This window comes from Bidens hawaiensis, unplaced genomic scaffold (assembly GCF_021521415.1).
Source record: "Bidens hawaiensis isolate Kalapana, Puna unplaced genomic scaffold, B.hawaiensis_p1.1 tig00010900_1, whole genome shotgun sequence".
In the NCBI taxonomy this organism is placed as follows: domain Eukaryota; kingdom Viridiplantae; phylum Streptophyta; class Magnoliopsida; order Asterales; family Asteraceae; genus Bidens; species Bidens hawaiensis.
In genome coordinates, this window is record NW_027491843.1 from 268,480 (window position 1) to 289,352 (window position 20,873).

The 20,873-nt window shown below is 35.3% G+C and overlaps 2 protein-coding genes and 1 pseudogene across 3 annotated transcripts; 2 read left to right on the top strand and 1 right to left on the bottom strand.

Annotated features, from left to right (window-relative positions):
- The first annotated feature begins 502 nt into the window (after positions 1-502).
- LOC143536750 (zinc finger CCCH domain-containing protein 64-like) lies at positions 503-4,258 on the top strand. The gene is made up of 10 exons (XM_077030672.1): positions 503-659; positions 726-999; positions 2,157-2,284; positions 2,372-2,493; positions 2,579-2,696; positions 2,781-3,178; positions 3,260-3,545; positions 3,621-3,714; positions 3,786-3,931; positions 4,066-4,258. The coding sequence occupies exons 1-10, from the start codon at positions 585-587 to the stop codon at positions 4,192-4,194; spliced, it is 1,770 nt and encodes a 589-aa protein (XP_076886787.1). The 5' UTR covers positions 503-584; the 3' UTR covers positions 4,195-4,258.
- A 189-nt stretch (positions 4,259-4,447) lies between these two features.
- Positions 4,448-11,852, bottom strand: LOC143536751 (protein transport protein SEC24 C-like). The gene is made up of 26 exons (XM_077030673.1): positions 11,726-11,852; positions 11,096-11,518; positions 10,386-10,753; positions 9,416-9,649; positions 9,259-9,333; positions 9,078-9,176; positions 8,843-8,954; positions 8,623-8,750; positions 8,402-8,521; positions 8,127-8,207; positions 7,961-8,038; positions 7,791-7,883; positions 7,647-7,701; positions 7,381-7,457; positions 7,226-7,297; positions 7,067-7,150; positions 6,841-6,960; positions 6,686-6,754; positions 6,519-6,596; positions 6,292-6,430; positions 6,053-6,217; positions 5,826-5,971; positions 5,571-5,750; positions 5,003-5,091; positions 4,859-4,890; positions 4,448-4,698 (listed from the first exon to the last, which is right to left on the bottom strand). The coding sequence occupies exons 2-26, from the start codon at positions 11,508-11,510 to the stop codon at positions 4,592-4,594; spliced, it is 3,216 nt and encodes a 1,071-aa protein (XP_076886788.1). The 5' UTR covers positions 11,511-11,518; positions 11,726-11,852; the 3' UTR covers positions 4,448-4,591.
- A 3,975-nt stretch (positions 11,853-15,827) lies between these two features.
- On the top strand, positions 15,828-19,134 carry LOC143536729 (protein HEAT STRESS TOLERANT DWD 1-like; annotated as a pseudogene). Its single transcript, XR_013135928.1, has 12 exons — positions 15,828-15,904; positions 15,978-16,152; positions 16,251-16,329; positions 16,903-17,073; positions 17,160-17,258; positions 17,531-17,697; positions 17,791-17,897; positions 17,981-18,120; positions 18,202-18,274; positions 18,341-18,456; positions 18,548-18,662; positions 18,740-19,134. The product of XR_013135928.1 is annotated as a protein HEAT STRESS TOLERANT DWD 1-like (transcript).
- The last annotated feature ends 1,739 nt before the right edge of the window (positions 19,135-20,873 follow it).

Below are 20,873 nucleotides of genomic sequence, written 5' to 3' on the forward strand. Positions count from 1 at the left end.
ATATATTATTTTATACATAAAATTACAATAGAAAAAAATATATAAAATAATTATAATTATATATAAAATAATTGATAAAAAGTAAACGAGCCGAGCCCGAGTCGAGCTTGAGCTTCAAAATCCATTCATAAGCCGAGCTCGAGCTTTGAAAATAGAGCTTGAAACGAGCCGAGCTCGAGCTCTGTGTAAAGCCGAGATCGGGCTCGGCTCGGCTCGTTTGCACCCATAGTTATATTTTGTCAAAACCCCGTAGAAACCCGACTGGTTTTGAGCCGGGTATACCCGACGGGTACTTTATCAAAACCCGATAGGGTACCCGAAACCCGATGAGAAAACCGGAAACCCGACGGGTAATTACCCGATTAAAATTCGACGGGTTTGGGATAGGTTTGGTATGAACTTTAGTAACCAGGTATGGGTTTGGAAATACTTAAACCCAACCCATTGTCAACAGGTTGAAGTGTTGAACCAAATTTTCAACTCAAAGCCCAAAATATGTTCAGTTAAGCCCAAAGTAATACCCACTTGGGCCCGTCGCCGGCGTAAATCTCATAACGCCGTCGATCTCCGCCTTCATCTTTCTAATGGCACCTCCGAGAATACTCCTCTGTGGTGATCCACGTGGCAACCTCAATCAGCTCTTCAAACGCGTATCATCGGTACACACTAACATACATCTTATTCATTCAAATTACAATTTAATTGTTTTGAATTTGTGTAATTAGGTTAATAAGTCAACCGGTCCATTTGACGCCTTATTATGCGTCGGCCAGTTCTTTCCGGACTCGTCTGACCGGTTGGAGGAGCTGACGGAGTACGTTGAAGGCCGGAAGAATATTCCGTTACTGACTTACTTTATTGGAGATTATGGAGCTGGCGCCGTTAAGGTTTTGTCAGCTGCTGCGAAGGAGTCCCGTAACCTAGGTTTTAAGATGGACGGATTGAAGATTAGAGATAATTTGTTTTGGTTGAAAGGCAGTGGGAGGTTCACACTCCATGGTACGAGTTTTTGTATCGAAATTCTAAGTGTTTGTAAATGAGATGAACCGAGCACGAGCTTGGCTTGTTTGGACTTACGAGAGCTTGAGTTCGGCTCGTTTATTATTTATAAATATTGAAAATAGTCTTAAAACGAGCCTAAAGCCCGGCTCGAGCTCAGTGTGTAGTTTGAAATTAATACATAGAATTAGAGGTGTAAACGAGCCGAACCGAATGAAGCCTTGTTCATGTTTGTTCGTTTAGCATTAAACTTGTGCATGAACGGTTTATGAACACTAACCGAACGGAAAATATTGTTCGTGTTCGTTCGTTAAGGAATTGAAGTTGTTCATGAACGGTTCACGAACGCAAACGAACATGTACTGTTTAAGAAAAAAAAAAAGAAGAAGAAGAAACATTCTTAATCCAATACATTATCACCTCAATTATATATAAAGTTATGCACTTGAGATAGTAACAATCATAAACATAATCATCTTTCTATCGGCGGTTTTATTTTGTTAATGCCAACAAAGCACAAGTTAGATTTGATGTTAGCAAGACTTTATAAAACAAACCATTAATGAAATGGACTAAAGATAAACAATAAAATTATAACATTTAAATTTTAGGTTGTTTAGTAAAAATTAAATATTACAAAAATATAAAACAAACCTTTAACTAACGAACATAAACAAATGAGCGTAAATGAACACATTAACGTACATTTACGAACACAAATGAATGAACTCAGCCAGTGTTCATGTTCGTTCATTTAACTAAACGAACAAAGTTTCTTGTTCGTGTTCATTCATTTAACTAAATGTACAAAGTTTCCTGTTCGTGTTTCATTCATTTAGTAAACAAACTTCCCGCCAAACGCTTCACAAACTATTCACTGAACATTCGGTTCGTTTACAGCCCTACATAGAAGTCTAAAAGAGTTAAAACTTAAAAATACACTAGGCTTGATAAGGCTTGACGAGCCTAAACGATCTTTCCATACAAAGTTTGAACTTGGACAGTTGGGCTCGATAGCTTAAGGAACTTAATTTGAGGCTCAAGCTCGGCTAGCTTCGAGCTTTTTTATCAAATCTGGTCTCAAGTAGCTCTCGTGTGTCTCGGCTCATTAACTTAACTATTGATTTAAAGGAACTCATTACTGTGTTTATTTCTAGGTTTATCTGTGACATACTTATCTGGTAGGAAATCATCTAGTGGTTCAATTTATGGAACATACAGTCAAGATGATGTTGATGCACTGCGTGCATTAGCTGAGGAACCTGGAGTTATAGACATATTCTTAACATATCCTTAACTAACTTCTTTTATATTGTTTCATATGTGTTGAAATTGAATTCATCATTTGTTTTAATTTCCTTAATTACTGCTCACTAATGAATGGCCTAATGGAGTCTTTAATAGAGCTTCAACATCTGATATTCCTGAAGGAATATCAGAGTCATCTGGCAGTGATGCCACAATATCAGAGTTAGTTGCAGAGATCAAACCCCGGTAATTGATAAGTCCAACTGTTCTTTTGTTTATTATGATTGTTAATGATTTTGTTTAGTTGAAGACTTGAAGATGCTTTTTTTAGGTACCATATTGCTGGAGCTAAGGGCGTTTATTATGCTCGTGAACCATATATGAACGCTGATGCTCAACATGTAACCCGTTTTATAGGACTAGCTGCAGTAGGAAATGCATCTAAGCAGGTTTGATATTAATCATTTTCTTGCTATATGTTGACCAAGCAAAGCGTATTAAATATAATTCATTTTTTTAAATGTGCTTTTCAGAAATTTATTCATGCAATTTCTCCAACTCCGGCATCTACCATGTCTCCCACTGAGTTATCAACCAAACCACCAAATACAACCTTATCTCCATATACATTCGTGGAAAAACAAGCTAATGCTCATGAAGCAGAGAAAAGGTCTGCTGATATGGCAAATGACTCACAGTATTGGCGATATGATGTCTCGAAACGACAAAAGGTTGGAGGTGGTGACACTGCTAGGTTATGTTTTAAGTTTGTTTCTTCTGGTTCGTGTCCACAAGGAGATAAATGCCATTTTAATCATGATATGGATGCACGAGGACAGTCTTTGAGGGGTGTGTGTTTTGAGTTTTTAAATAAAGGGAAATGTGAAAGAGGTGAATCTTGCAACAGAAAGCACAGTGTGCAGGAAGCCAGGTTGGTATATAACGTTTTTATGATTTTATGATAATAAACTACTGTTATAATATTCACATATTCTTGACTATTATATTATAGATCAAAGGAATGCTGGTTTTGTCTATCGAGCCCAAATGTGGAGTCACATCTAATCACAAGTGTTGGTGAAAACTGTTATTGTGCACTTGCTAAGGGACCGTTGGTTCAAGATCATGTACTCATATTACCAATTGAACATTTACCAAATACACTCTCATCACCTCCAGAGTTTGAGACAGAGCTGGTTAAATTTCAAAGCAGTCTCAAAGCTTATTTCAAAAGCCGTAAAAAGGAAGTCGTTTTCTTTGAATGGGTTTACCTAAAAACAAGCCATGCTAATCTACAGGTAATTTAGTTTTCTTTATTATATCATAAATGTGGAGTTTTCACTTTTCAATACAATATATATTATTATTTGCAGGCTATCCCAATTCCTTCAAACAGAGCATCTGCAGTTAAGGATATATTCAATTTAGCCGCTGAAAAGTTGGGATTCAAGTTTATGGAGTTAAAAAGTAAGTCGTTTAGTATGCATAAATTGGTTTCGAATTTGTAAAAAGGTCTAAATTTGATATAATCTTTGCAGGCGACAATAGTTTGGAGGGAAGAAGATTGTTACGCGCTCAGTTTGATGGAAATTATAGCTTGTTCTATGTTGAACTCCCTGGAGCTACAATATTATTACATACAGTTGAAGAGAACGAGAAATTTCCTGCCCAGTTTGGTCGCGAGGTGAGCTACTTCGCATCACTGTATAGTATATAGATATGTTTGTACAAGTTTGCTTTTGCTTTGTAAATTAAGAAACAAGCCTAGCTTTTCTGATTTGTAGATCAAGAACCATTAATACATATTGTGATTAGCAGGTTTTGGCTGGTTTGTTAAATATGGCAGACAAGGCGGATTGGCGGAATTGTAAGCTTGACAAAGGAGATGAAATAAAACTGGTGGAAAGATTTAAGAGCAGTTTTGAGGAATATGATCCAAATCAGTGATTCTGAGAGAGTATAATGTATGAGTTACAACCCATATTTAGTATATGATGATATTGAAATCGCCAAAGACGTTAATTGTTTTTTTTTTTTTTTGTTCTATAAAGTTGCAATTTTGACTTGTCAATTAATTTATATTATAAGTTTAATAGTAAGGTAAAATACCAGTAAACACAATGTTTATAACAATTTTAAGTTTTAATACAGTAAGGAAGGTGTCACGAACAAAGATAAATGATAAAAAGGGTATTTAAATAAGGTCTGAAGAGTATATAAATAAACACCAAAATATTTATTCGAATACAATAATAATAAGCTACAAAAAGTAAACAAAAGGCCTATAATTGCTTGCTCAAGCTCAACTGGTTTTGAACAAAAAGAGTGACTTGTGATACTGATATCAAGTCATTTTGCTTTGAATTTGTCGATGAACATGCACTAAGAACTCTACATAGGAGAGACCGCCCAGAGACTTGTCTTCCACCATGTATGAGAAAAATAGTGCTCCTGAAACAAAAAACAAAAAAGAAAATGAGTAATTTGACTTTCTCAACATGTCATGTTTTACTTTTCATTGAAAAACACAATTACATATTTGTTTGGTATAGCCTAAAAAGGAGGGGAAAAAAAGAAAGAAAAGAGAGCTTTATAATGATTATTATATTACCTGATGGGTCTCCTTTCCTGCATAATTTTAAGCTGCAAGAAGTAAAACAATGTCAGGTACGAACATATGTTGTGTATATTAACATGAAAGTAATTAATTAACGAAGACAAATTGATCCCAAAAAAAAAAAGAAGATATATTTACCGCAGGTAGTTGCATCTTTGGCTCCTGATCTCGTTTATGACCTCATTTAGCTTCTTGGATAAAGCGTTATCATATTGTTGCAATACAAACTGAATAGAGAAGTAAAAGTAATCAATAATTGCTTTATATGATCAAAAGGCTGAAAGCTTGAATATAGAAAAGATAAAAAGAACTTTTGTACATTAAAAATAACGAACATAAACTAGAAAAGGTTGAATGTTTGTGGTAAGGTGTCCTACAGTGTGATAAGGAGGCGTAGAGTGCAGTAAGCTTTCCTACGGTGTTGTACGATGTCAAGTGTCATTAGGTATGGTAAAGGGACATCGGGCGTGTAAAGTGATGATTAATCACCTTTTGTGCATCTTAAAGAACTTATATAGTTAACTCATATTAATTACGATTAACAAAATATATCATTATAAAAACAATCATATCTTTGAATAAGAATGATCGAACGGTTGAATGCATTAGCAATAGACTTTTCACTTTGGGCAAATTTTAACCTTTCTTATTTTAGCTAACCTTTTATTTGAATCGTTTTAAGATAAAAACAGAAGATATGATGTACCTGACTAGGAACCGCGTCAACAGAAGAAATGCCAAACAGTTGCCTCATTGTATCAGGATCCGCAGTGCCTCCGATATAAATTAAACAATCTTCGCCATTTTCAAGTAGATAGATTCCATTGTCATTCACTTGTTCACTTGACAGAGGCATAACAGTTGGAATAACAGATCCCTCTGTTTCCTGTAACCTCAAAACAAAAAAACCAAGTAAAACACCATACACAAAATATCAAAAATAAAATTGCAAAATGCTTACCTTTAGATCAAGATCATGAATACTAATCATTCTGGGATACACAAGTGGAATAGCCAATTGTGCAGAAAGAGGGAAAACATAGTTGATCCAAAACGACCGATCGTCAATACGCGCATCAGTTCGCAATCCAATACTTTTTATCAAAGCTAAAATAATCAAAAAAATAACATTAATTATCAAAGATGACTTGATGCGCGTTATATCAAAGTCAGAAATACAAAAAGTACCAAGAGTGTATAAAGGCAACAGTTTAAGTGCTTCTGGAAGAATAAGTTGTCCTGATGATGACACGGTTGCACAAAACTTGCGATAAGCATGAAGAATATTGATGCAAAGGTTTGTCACTTGCTCCCGTACGTGTAATAACGGGCTTGTAAGAATTTCATTTGCCGCTGTAGCAAATATAAAAAAAATTAAGATTAACAGGCACAAGTGTTTAATAAAGTATAAATTATGTATCAATTACCTTGTTTTAGGAAACATGAAAATTGTGTGTCCAGGTCAGCTGCCCGGAAGAGGTTACTTAGCATGGTTGTGCATGGTAAGGACAAGGTGGACACACGTATTCTTCTTTGACCGGTCACAGTAGTATAAAGAAGTGCACACTAAGCAATATAAATATACACACACAATACATTAGTCAATATGAATTTCCGAAGGTCATTGAATATTATCATATGCATAAATACATACCTGAAAGGAGCATTCTGTGCCATCTTGCAATTTGTCATCATGTTTCAGAGCTACCATAATGGCTTTGTCACAATCGATCTGAGAGTAAAAAAAGAAGGTTCAAGCATAATAATGATGGCATAAATAAGACTCCTGTAAGTGAAGTCAAATGTGGGAATAGGACGAACCGCAGGTAGGTCAACGTCTGTTGGAATGCGCTTACAAAAGTTTCCAGAGTATTCTTGAACTTGAAGACCCTGAAAAATTAATGGAAAAATAATTAACCTTTTTTTATGATTAATAAGAAAATTGAATTGTAATTGTGTAGGAATTGAGAGCTGACCTGGCTGCACCTAACACGCATCACTGCTTCAAACCCTTGAGGCCTTGTTACGTTCCATCGAAGATCATTGTAGAGTTTTGCAGGATCAGAAAGCGCAGAAAAAGGGTGGTAATAATACAACTGAAAAGGGTGAATAAAAAAATAATATCAATATTGAAATCATAAACTAACTATTGACAGTTGACTAGATTATTTTTTTGTCAATTACTTTATTACTAATGACTACCTGTCCTCCGGTCGTCCTTGGGATGATGGAGATGGAAGCAATGTCCACATAACTTTGGGTAGTAAGAAATACATCAACAGAGACCTGGAAATTAAAAAGATAAATATATAAAAACAACGGAGAACTAAAAGTTTTTTCTTTAAAAAAGGGAAGCTTCACCTGGTATTCTGCAAATTCAATAGCCACAGTCTTAAAAGTCTTGTCTACTGGTTGGAGTAGTTTATGCGGTTCCTGAAATTTAAAAATAGACAGATCAATTTGAAAACTAATTTTAAAAAGACATATTTGTTTTTTGAAAATATTTATATACATACCTTCTCTCCTGAAGATATATTGGCTCTTCCTTCAGCTTCTCTAGCAGAAAGAGCCCCAATACCAATAGAAGGCAAAACTGAAATATTAAACAGTCATTAGAACAAAACAAATGCTTGATCATCATTTACATATATTTTATTCATAACGCGCATAACAAAAGTGTGATCATCTTATATACTTCGAAGGTATATTATGAATTTTTGATCATATAATTCTGTCAATACTGGTTAACTGCAGATATTAAATCTGATATTCATGAACTTGCCTGATTGGAATACCAAAAGTTTGCCTCCAGTGTTCTTCATGGCCAAAAAAGCAGCCTGTGTGATAAAGTGAAAAGGTATGTAACATAAAGTCAACAAAACTTTTTTCAGGAATGATATTGTAAATGAAACCGAAAGCTTAGTACCTTAATCCCTGCACCGAAAGCTGAATCAGCTGTTTTATTATTCTGAAACATGGTTGGGATGCTTTCTAGCAGTAGATCTAGATGCTGACGACACTGTAACCTCAAAACATAATATTAATTACGCCTCATAAAGAACCTTTATATAGATGTAAAGAATTTGCATGACAAACCTCTGAAAGCTGAACAATAACATCGGTTTGAAGAGGAGTGTAAACATCTTGTACATCGGGAACTATGAGCATCAAAGGCTGCAACAAAATAAAAAAAAAACTACACTTAGTCAAAACTTGTATTTTCTCTTTATTACTTCATGTTTTAACATTCAAAGCATCAAACCTGCTGCAACGCACGTTTCAGATTATAAAAATGGATGGTCGAGTCAAATGTAGCAATTCCCACCATCGTCCGAGGACCCTCCTGCACCAATCAGATTAATATAAGTCAACCACATGAACTAAAAAGTAATTTATAATCACATCAATGAGGTTCACATGTTATAATCAGTTTGTTGACCATTTCAAAATAAAGTCATGAATACGTTTATATTATCTGGATAGAATCATACAAATCCTACATATAACATTTTCATAGCATAATGAAAACAGACTTACAGGAAGGTCTGAAATAACTCGACTGATAGCACTACAAGCTCCAGCTGTCGCGCCAGTCTGTACAGCGTTCATTGATACATCGATGAGGAAGAAAAACACAGCTGGCATCGGATCACGCACCTGGGAACATACAAGAAACAGGGTGCCGGTTAAACATAATTCACTATGTATAAAAATATAAATATATGTGTATGCATGTATGTATATGTATAATTCCACACCATAAATTCCCTGGTAGCAACAAATTCAACTGTGCCTCTACAAAGCTCAGGTCTCTCATCAGCATCTCTCCTTCTACCATCTGGACCTAGATTGCACTGATAGTCACGGGGAGTTTCATCAGTGAAACCTGCAAAAAAGCACCATAAACCACACTGTGAAAACTGCATGCTCTTTACACAAGATAATCGGTCATCGGTCACCAGGAAATATCACACTCACCACAAAAGTTACAGATAAATCGTCTTCCTTGATCAACAAACTTCATAAACGGATTGATGTACCCTTTGCAACGAGAACAACGAACAGGGCCACTTTCCCCAAAATCCACTATCTAGATATATTAGCATTCATAATTTTAGACATGTTAGATGTATCATATATGATATGCCTACAACGCATTTGATGAGTTTTAGTTAATTAAAAAAACAATATCAGCAAAAAAAAAAAAGATTACTTGAATGGGCTCCTCAGATGGATGAGGTAAGGCCAGAGGTTGAACCAACAAAGCCAACTGCATCCCGGAAGTGGTCAAAAGATCGGAAGTGCAAGCAATCTGAAACAAGACAACAATCTTACATTAAACCCACTAGCTAGTATGTTTGAACAAAAAGTATACAAGGGGAAGTATAAATCACCTGGTTGATGGTACACCTCATGTACCGCGGACTGCAATTTCCAGTATCCCTTACAATGAATTCACTTGTAGCAGGCTTTAGAATAAAGCAAAATTTAAAAGATCAATAATGAATGTAAATAAAGCACCCTGCTTGAATTCTAGAAAAACTGAAATACCGGTGGAGGATTGGCTTGATTGGCTTGACGAGTTTCATGAAGAACCACTGAGGTATTCGGAATAGGGCGGGGAATTTGGTTAGGATCAATCTTTGACGGTCCTGTAACTGCAGTGCCTCCAGCACCCATAGCCGGTGATATTGTAGCCATTGCTTGTTGATTTGGAAGTGGTGGCGGCATGCCATACATCCGTGGTAGTTGACCGGCACCAGGGATTAGAGGAGGTGGTACATTCTGATACAATTTTAAATTCATAACTCAATCTTGATATGGAAGTGATCAAAAGAAGAAAAAAAAAATTGTGCATCATAGAAAAAGTGTAATGTGTTACTGAAGGTTTCACAAATATAGCATTTAAATACATAATATTTGGATTTGTTTAAAAATGATAAAACCTTTGTACTCCTGGAGCCTAGGTTACTAGAATTGTTGCTGGTCTAAATCTTGTTCTCAGCAAACAATGTAAATTATAAGGATATGTATATACCATACAAAATAATCCCAGAATGAAGTTAAACCATTATTTCATCATCCACATTCTCAAATAAACATTATGCATCAAACATCCTCATAATGCTTCCACTAATCAAGGCAACTTAACTGTACGCCTAAGTATTGGTCATCATCCACTGCTTTGATAAGCCAATAGCAAGTAATTGTTTGATCATGTATTTTAAAACTACAATTGGAATACTAAATTAAGCCTCCTTTTTTTTAACTTATGCTCATCAAACGTTTTCATACAACTTGATGATAATCTTTCTAATTCTTAACTAGTAATTGAAACAATGAAATTAGCCACTTAAAAAAATGCATGATATCAATATAATAAAGTATCAACAATAATTTCTTCATATGAAAACGAGTCACACACGTCACATCTCAATATGACAATTCATGTCAACTAAATGCAGCATGAATTAGCTTCCACTAAAACATGAAATATTCAAATTTGAATTAATATACTTACTTGTCGAGATTGCGCTTGCCACGGTTGAGCCCCAAAAGGAGAAACTTGTGGAGACATGCCTTGAGCCTGAGTCGAGAATGATGGTGGTCCTCTCGGAGGAGCCGAAAAGGGAGGTGCTAGTGATGCAGGGCCTCTCGGTGGCTGCTCTGGCGGACCGCCAGAAAACGGTGCCGGTTGGCCTGAAAAGGGACCCGCGGGTGACGCCATGTTTGGTGGTGCAGGTGAAGGTACAGCAGACGGTCTTGGTCTAACACCACCCGGAGGAAACTGAGGACCACCTTGAACACCACCTGGTCCACCTTGTCCGAACATCGGAGGTCCATTACTCACCATACCACCACCCACATTCGGCGGTGGCCCAGGCGGCCCTGCAAAAGGACCAGGTCGAGGACCAGGACCACCAGGTGCCGAAGAAGACAACGGTCCCGGTCCAGAAGCCATGGGCCTTGAAGCAAATGGCTGCTCTGGCGGACCGCCAGAAAACGGTGCCGGTTGGCCTGAAAAGGGACCCGCGGGTGACGCCATGTTTGGTGGTGCAGGTGAAGGTACAGCAGACGGTCTTGGTCTAACACCACCCGGAGGAAACTGAGGACCACCTTGAACACCACCTGGTCCACCTTGTCCGAACATCGGAGGTCCATTACTCACCATACCACCACCCACATTCGGCGGTGGCCCAGGCGGCCCTGCAAAAGGACCAGGTCGAGGACCAGGACCACCAGGTGCCGAAGAAGACAACGGTCCCGGTCCAGAAGCCATGGGCCTTGAAGCAAATGGAGGAGGCGGATTACCACCAGGAGGACCACCACCACCAGCAGGTGCATTGCCACGGTTAGGTGCCACGAAAGGCGGCAATGCACCTTGCGGAGGTCCAGTAGCCGGCGGCACTACACCCCGGGGGACCACACCCGGCGGTGGCGGGCCGGGACGCATAGCCCCTGAAAATGGAGCGGAAAAAGGCGACGGTTGTTGTCCGAACGGAGGAACCGGACCTCTCGGTCCAGCACCCGCATTCGGGGGCTGGTTCGGGCGATTAATCTGGAGGTTTTGCATATTATCCGTAAGCGAATTGGGGTTATAATTAGGAGGTAAATTGCCAGGCCTAGGTCCACCGGGAGTTGCCATCAAAACCCCTGTTTCAATACAATCTTAAAAATCAAAAATCCTCAACAATTGCACACTGAATCGAATAAAGATTCAATTTTTACACAACAAGAATCGATAACAAACAAAACCCATGATCTAAACCGAACGATTGATCGAGATCGGGCGTAAATTCGATAAGATCTGGGATTTCTTGAACTTGATTTGAGTGAAATAATATGAGATTGAAGACGTACCTGAAGCTGAATATGAGTGATCGAAAGAATTGGTCTGGTGTCTGTAAGAATAAGAAAACCTAATAAATAACCGGAGATCAAGGGAAGAGAAGATTGATGAAAATGAGGAATGAAGGTCAAGAAGACCATTTTCATTTCTAAGAGCATTCACATCCCATCCCTAAATGTATGTGAATATGTAAATTATAAGGTGGGGTCTTGTGAGCTGTGAGTGTAGATTATAGGGTGGAGAGAAAAAAGTAGTGATTTTTTGTAAATTTGGGGAAATATTTGGGGAACATTGTTTGCCCTATTTATTTTTTAATATTTGTTGGATTGGTTGTGAGTGGAGGAGAGAGAAAACTGTAATGATAAAGATATAAAAAATATTATTTAATTGAACATGAGAGAGAAATGTAATGGTTTTTAGTGTAATTATAGAGATAGAGATGGGGAATGGGATGAGAATGCTCTAACTACCCTAAACTTATTATAATTAATTATTTAATATTTCTTCAATTGTAACTTTTTTTGTAATTAATGATGGTAAATTGTAATAAGATGTAATATTATTATTATCTATTTTATTATTATTAATTATTTAATATTTCTTCAGTTGTAACTTTTTTTGTAATTAATGACGGTAAATTGTAATAAGATGTAATATTATTATTATTATTATCTATTTTATTATTATTACTAGCAATTTTTATTTTTTTTTTACAAACAAAGGCAAATGTAGTAAAGAGGTGTTCGGTCTCTTATGGTAAATGTGTATATTTAGGAGTGGATATAAAGAAAGTAGATACAGAGGACGTACAAAGGTTGACGTTTTGAAAGATAATTTTGTAAAGGTGAAAAGCAGCTTTTGGCTTGTTATATGTCATCTTTTGTTAAAATCAAACCAATTTTGTTGGTTATGTATCCCGTATCCGTAATAACAATATTCTGACTTTAGATGAGGAACCATCGATTTCATGCATCTTTTTACCATTTAATATTTTAGTTTTGGAGAATGTATTATTTAAAGTTTAATATTAACAAGTTTAAAATTAATAAAGATTTACTAATATTTATATTTACATTTAAGATAACAATTTTAATAATTAATATTTTTTTAATATTGTCATTAATTTTCTTTAATTATTCAGATATTGTATAATAATTTAATTTAGTTACTTGTTATTCTTTAATATATTCTTAGTGTTTCATATTTTTTTTTATTTATGTTTGATATTTAATATCTTTGCTCAGTTGATGTAAAACACACATATCTTTTTCTTTTTTAAAATATTATAGCTTTATATATTATTTACACGAGACACCTTTTTAGGAAAACTAATATTCTTATTATAACTCAACCCGTGTTTCATATATAAATCATTGCTAAAATTAGTACAAAATGCAATAGCCTTATACTAAATATAAAAAATAGAAAATTTGTCTATGATTTTTAAACTATCTTTCATAACACGTACTTATTATATCAATATTCTTTTTACATTAAATATGTTTACAATATAACTTATGACATTAATAACTCAATTAATGGAGATTGACCAATTAATACGGATATGTTGAATTTATAATCAATATTATATGTAGAAGCAAGATATTTTTTTTCTTTTCCTTTAGTAGAAGAGAAATGATTTAGACACAAATTTGACAGTGATAGTTAACCTTAGATTACCATGTGTATAGAATTATTTTCTTTTATTACTATAGGTAGATTTATAAACAAATATGCGTACCAAGTTATTTAAATGTGCTACGGGAAATCAGAGGCAAACATATAGCAGGCTACATTAGATACCCAATCTGATATCGATCGAATAATTAAAGGTCTTGTTGTTGGTTTTGGGTTTTTAATAATCGGTTCAGTTTGGTTAAAATCCAAAATTTACTAGTAAATGCCAAAAAAAAAATAGATAAGTAAATGTAGACATGCTAAAACCAAAATCATGTACACGTTTTTCATTGGGTGAAATGTGTGACGCAATCTAATTGCAACAACAATTTTGTGCTACACGATATAACTATATCAACTTTTTTTTGGTACTATAAAATCCATCTTCAATCGACATATTGGTTGAGTGGTTCGTTAATTTGATTGCAAGTCACATTTCTTCCATGTCATTAGGATATCATTTATTTGTTCACGCGTGATAATTAAGTTTTATGATTCATAAGCTTAATAATATAAATTTTATGTTAAGTTGTTCTTTCTTTACTTTTTTTGTTAAAATAAAAATTATGTCACAAGGCGTGTTTTTTTGTTGTGCTTATGTTTCAACAAGGTTTGAACTTTTCCACTTTGCTGACAATTTAATGTTGGCAACGGGCCGGGTTCGGGCCGAGTATCGGTATTCTCATGCCCATACCTGTTTGTAAAACCGTGTCCCATACCCGATCCATTACCCGTCGAGTATTTGTCAGGTAATTACCCGTCAGGTATCGGGCATACCCGCGGGTATCGGGTATACCCGTTGGGACTTTCAAGTACATTTTCTTATTCATTATAATTATTTTATACATATAATTTATACAACAATTATTACAAATTTAAATATAATGCACTCCATATATACAAGCATGCCAATAAATAAATAATATCATTATAATTTGTATATAATTTTTTATATATATGCTTCACAACCTATAAAATACAAAGAATTTTGCGGGTATGTAATTCGGGTATATGGTTCGGGTAAACGGGTATGTGTTTTCGGATAATCGGGTCGGGTATTATCTAATCCCATACCCAACCCGTACCCGCGAAAATTTTTAAATCCTAATCCCATACCCATCGGGTTTCGGTATACCCGTCCCATTTATTTCGGGTTTCGGGTATACCCGTCGGGCACGGGCTTTTTTGCTATCTTAGGCCATCAGTTTCCATCTTTCAACCCTCACATGTTACGTATAGACATATTTGGATAGTTGTTATCCATCAAAATTTTACTCTTGTTTTGCTAGAACACATTAAGATATTTTGTAAACACCTCAAAACATAATGCAAATTAAAAAAATACTGTTCACAGTTTTAGAAACCACAGTATGAATAACAAACAAAGTTCAATAATAAAAAGGAACCTTTAATTTAACTACATAACTACAGTTAGCATGCCAAAATGTGTAGAAACAAAATTGTTGAGGCCATATATTAGACATGGTTCAATAAAATAATTTCACATTTTCATGCATTCTTTGAGAATTTGTATTTATTTTTGGTCCAGGTTGTACACGTTGCACAACCTTATATACAATAATAAAATGTAGTTAGAACAGATGTCTGATGTTTAAATAGGGAGTAGTATTAGTAACATAAGATAGGCAATATCGGACTGGCATAGGTAAAAACTTTGGGAATGAGGTAGTATGGGTAACATTTGATGTTAAAAAAAAAGAAGAAATACAACAAAAGATAGTTTGTATTGCCCGAGATGTCCATTAAAAAATTCAGTTAAAAAAATTTATCTGGTGTTCCTCAAAAATCAAAATGATGCATGTACTTTTGTTGACTTAGTGCATCTTAGAGTGCGTACACAATATTTATAACTCTTTTCATAATCATCATGTCTACAAAACCTTAGTTTATATTAAACTCTTTTAAGGCAATTTCTAATATAAGTATAGTCATTCTAATTGCGAGATTTGTGTCAGCAAAGACAAACCTCAAAACAACGAAATAATACCAAATATTTATTTGTAAATTTTCCTTCCGTCTTCATCTCATATGGTTCATTACGTTCTTTTCTTTTTTCAATGACCAACAAAGCCCGACCAAAAAGGTATACTAATCGGCAAAAGGTCCCACCCTCGCTTGCGATCACAAACAATGCGACGACTTGGCCCGCCACTAAAAACCCAGTATGACAAAACCATGGTTCACATATGACATTTAGTCAACAAATAAGACTTGAACCCATAACATCCACAAGAAATATAACAATCACTAGGGCCTTCGATTTTATTATTATTATTATTATTATTATAAAGCAAAAATGGGCTGGGCCTGCCTACAATTTCAATTTCAATTTCAATTCTCAGCCTCTGAAAAAACCTTTAACCCTAATAACCTAAATCCCACCGTTAGTTACTCTGTTCTTCACCTTATCTCATCACTTTAGCTCCAAATTAATAAAATCAAAGATGGTTCGAAGCTTGAAAAACCCTAAGAAAGCCAAGCGGAAGAACAAGGTAACTATTAATTGTTATTAATTCCCCAATTGATATAATAATAATAAATTAATCCTCTGTTGTGATTGATTAGGGTTCAAAGAAAGCAGGAGGAGGAGATGGATCATCATCTTCTTCATCTGTACCTTCGATGCCTGCAAGGGTGTGGCAACCAGGTGTGGATGCTTTAGAAGAAGGTGAAGAGCTTCAGTGTGATCCTTCTGCTTACAATCTCTTCATGCTTTTCACATTGGCTGGCCATGCTTAAGGTTACCTTTATTATTACATTATTAATAGTATTATTCATATTCATATACACATTCACACTCTCATTCATATGACTTTGTTTGTTTATTCTGTTGCTCAGTTTTGATATTGTCCGCGATTCGCTCGGGTTAGTCAGGACTGAATTTCCCCACACAGTTTATTGTGTCACTGGAACTCAGGTAATGCATGCTAATTATTAGCTCTTAACCTTCTTTGTATTCAGCCCGAGCCCAGATAAGCACTTTTGCTAAAGCTCGAGCTTGTCTCGTGAGCTGGTTTTTCAAGATTCCACTAACCTCGTTTATTATTTATATAAGTTTTAAATTATTTTGAGAAAAATTTTAAAAGAGCCTAAGCTCGGCTTGAGCTTGGCCGTACAGTGTGAAATTAATATATAGAAGTCCAAAGGATGTAAAACATAAAAAATACATGAGGTTTGTTAAGGTTTGACGATCCTACATGAGCTTCCCATACAAGGCTCGAGCTCCGGCTTGATAGTTAAACAACGTTAATTTGAGGCTCAAGCTTGGTTCGAGCTTGAAAAAGCACGGCTTCTTTCGATCTTATTATTGATTCGATCTCAAGCTGCGAGCGGCTCGGCTCTTTGCACCCCTATTTTGTATTTTGACTACATGTCTTTGTAGGCATAATGAAGTATGTTGTATTGCTATTAATTAAGTTTGGTTAGTATACTGCTTTACAGTATATCTTTTTGTATATTCCTTTATGGTATTCTGTCTTTACTCTATTAGGCACACAATGCTCCAAATTCAATTGGAATATTTAAAATATCAAATATTTCTGGGAAACGGCGGGAGTTGCTACCAACAAAAACATCCAATGCTGATACGGAAATGGAGAGTGACAGTAGTGATAGTGACGATGATGATGAGAATGATGGACCAAAGGCTCCTGTTTTTCAGGTAATAATGCTCGCCATTGAGGTTTTTAACTTCATCTTTTTTTTTTTTAAGTTTTGGTTGTGTTTTAACCTTTGTATGTTTTATAGGTGCGCAAGGTATTTTATGAAGGCTGCGTTAACAGGATTCGTGCTATGCCACAAAAGCCTCATATTTGTGCATCTTGGGGAGATACTGGTCATGTGCAGGTATAATTAGCTATTATGAAATTCTTTTATAAGGGTCATGTGCATACCCTTATAAACAGGTGTATGGATTGATCAAAGTCGGTTTAAACTTTACAAAATGATTGACCAATGGCCAATTTTTCTTCAGTTATCGAAACTTGTAAAAAGTTTGGTCTGTTTTCAATCATAGGGATCATCTGTGTATTTCTTTCATATTTTTTTTTAATGTCAAAAAGATTATAATATACCCCTTTTGGTCCATTGTCAAATTTTCTACTTCCAATGTCATGCAGATTTGGGATGTTAGCTCTCATCTAAATGCAATGGCAATCGGAAACTAATGTTAGCAAAGATGCCGCCACAATATTTAATGAACCGCCTTTACTTAAATTTACTGGTCACAAAGATGAAGGCTATGCAATTGATTGGAGTCCTTTAGTCCCTGGCAGGCTTGTTTCTGGTATCAACTATAAGTAACTAAACTAGTGAATCTTGAATGTATTTATTCAATATCTTAATTAACCGTTTAATTTTGTTATTTGGTTTTTAAAAGGGGACTGTAAGAATTCCATTCACTTATGGGAGCCCGCTTCTGACACAACATGGAATGTTGATAATAAACCGTTTGTTGGACATACTGCCAGTGTTGAAGATTTGCAGGTACCTTATCAATTTTTTTAACACTTCATATGTAAATATATTTAACAAAAAGAAATTAAATTTTTAACTCTTTGTTGATGCAGTGGAGCCCTACGGAGCCTTTTGTGTTTGCTTCCGGTTCGGTTGATAAAACTATAGCAATATGGGACACCCGCATGGGGAAATCACCAGCAACTACTATTAAGGCACATGAGACAGATGTCAATGTTATTTCTTGGAATAGGTTTGTAACGCTTATTGTTTATTTAAAGGTTTTATGAACATATATGATAATGTAACGTTTTGTTTTGCTGATTTTAATTAGGCTGGCAAGCTGTATGTTGGCATCTGGTAGTGATGATGGGGCGTTTTCTATTCGTGATCTTAAAATGCTTAAGGTATGTTGTTAGAAACAACTTTCAAAAAGTAGTTTTTTCACTTATTTAACTGTTTTATTTGTGCAGGAAGGTGATTCTGTAGTAGCTCACTTTCAGTACCATAAACATCCAATAACGTCGATTGAATGGAGCCCACATGAAGCGTCCACTCTGGCAGTAACATCAGCTGATAATCAGTTGACGTAAGTATTTTTCTAAAATAAGTTTGTAAAATTATTTGAATGATTTTTACAATATGACCGTTATATAACATTATTTTTGTTAAAATTTTAGAATTTGGGATCTCTCTTTAGAACGTAATGAGGAAGAAGCCGAATTTAAAGCCAAAACGCAATAGGAAGTACACGCACCCACTGATTTGCCACCGCAACTTCTTTTTGTTCATCAGGTTCTTTTAAATCTTTATGTCACCAGTTAAAACATTTTGACTTTTTGTTGACTTTTTCTTTGGTTGTACATGAACAGGGTCAGAAAGACCTGAAAGAACTTCATTGGCACACACAGATTCCCGGAATGCTCATATCTACGGCTGCTGATGGTTTCAACATCTTAATGCCTTCAAATATTGAAAGCAATCTTCCTGCTGCTAATGCTGCTGCGTGAACACCATGATCTACACCATAAAAGTTAAAGCTTTATAATAGCGTGTGAAGAATTGGATTGAAGATCTGAGAAAAGCTGAGGGTTGAATTTTTCGGTAGTTGCTATTGGTGTTAAGTTAAAGATAGTATCAAATGAGACATGGTTTTGTTTTTACTGAGTTTGAAATTTTGAGTTATGTGAAAATGTGATTTGAATGGTAGTAATTTTTATAATGCAAGTGTGCATTTCCTACAACAATTTGACTTGTTTTAGTTTTATATGCTGTTATGGGATAGATGTGGTAAAATGGGTGGGTGGTTCGGTTGGAACTGGACATTTTTCTTGTTTTAAATTTGCAGTGTTTTATAAATATTTTGGGTAAAATTTTATAAATAAGCTGTGTGTTTTAGCTGTTATAGTATCACCCATTGATGGTGTGGTTGTGTTTGGAGTTTCTTAATGCAAATACAACCAACAGAATACACCAAAAAAACAACACTATCACACCGTGTTACATTTTAAATTTACGCCAATCTTCCCACAACTCCACTATACCACCCAGCCTATTTCTGACCCAAATGTAGCTAAGCGATAAATTTGTCACCACACTTGTCATCGTAACCACCAATCCATTAAACACCATTTCTTGCCTTCTATAAACACCACAATGAAACAACACACCGCATGTAATGTCTTCGCCTTCCTCTTTGGGAACTTGGTGAATTCATGTTGGTGAAGAAGGTCTCGAATACTAAAGGTGAAAATCTGTGGAACCTTACGCCAAACTGAAATGGCCTGCCATGCCACATGGGCCAAACCGCACGAAACAGAAAAAAAGGTGTTTATTAAAAAGTAAAAATGATTCATTATATTAGTAGAAATACACACTGTTACACACTGTCAAAAAAAAAAAGTATAAAGATTTTGTTGGGAGTGGGATTTGAACCCACGCCCTTTCGGACAAGAACGTTAATCTACCGCCTTAGACAACTCGGCCATCTCAACTTTTGATGATCTTGTTACGTATTATTTTTGTATAATATTTGGAAAAGTACTGATGATTATATAATCATATTATTATACTTATATATAGGTTGCAGGTAGAATATCTAATTGATTGAAAATAACTAAATGTGATCACTAATTCATTCATGTTTGAATGCATTCTGTATTAATTATTTATACTCATGGATGATCATAGTAAACATGTTCCATGTCCAATGTGCATACATAACAAAATATGCACTAGCCAGCATGATTTTTTTTTAATTGTACTAATGGTATATAGGAGAGAGAAAAGTGTTCTTTTGGTTTCTAGTTCATTCGTCATTTGAAACGTTGATACCTTAAATGTTTGTAATTCGTGTCAGCATTTGTCTGGTGGGTTGAACAATTATCTTCAGTTTCGTCGTTTCAAATGGCAATTTGAAATTTTTTCTTAAAAACTCTCTTACGGTAATAATAATCTAAATCCTTTCTTAAAAATTAATCTAGGCATGTATTAGAAGCACTTTTTGAGACAACTTTTGACCTTATGGCTAGATGTTTTTATTTAGTTACAAGTAAACAAGCTGAAACTTCACAACCTATTGTCTTTAGGTGTTTAAAATTTGACCAGTTAAAATAAAAGCAATCTATTTATAAGTAAATGAGATGAAACTGCAGAAACGATTCTCGTTTTCATCAGACGTGGTGTATAAGAAAAAAAATGTAGTACTGTGGATTATAATTCGTGACTTGTGTAATAGCGGTACAACCACTCGCTCAACAATGTGAATTCCTCATTCTAGTGGATCCAGAATGTCATTTTCTAGTCAAAATTTGTGATCATGTTCTCTCCGCATCTGGGTCGCTGTCGTTGGCTGCATATATAACTAATTTCCAACAGCACAAGGCATGTTTGTGACATTCCTTTTTGTTTGTAATTAACATTTAGTATACTATGAAAATTTAGTTGTCCCGAGAATGTTATGGAATTGTGTTATGTTATCAAAATATGTATATAAAAAGACAAATG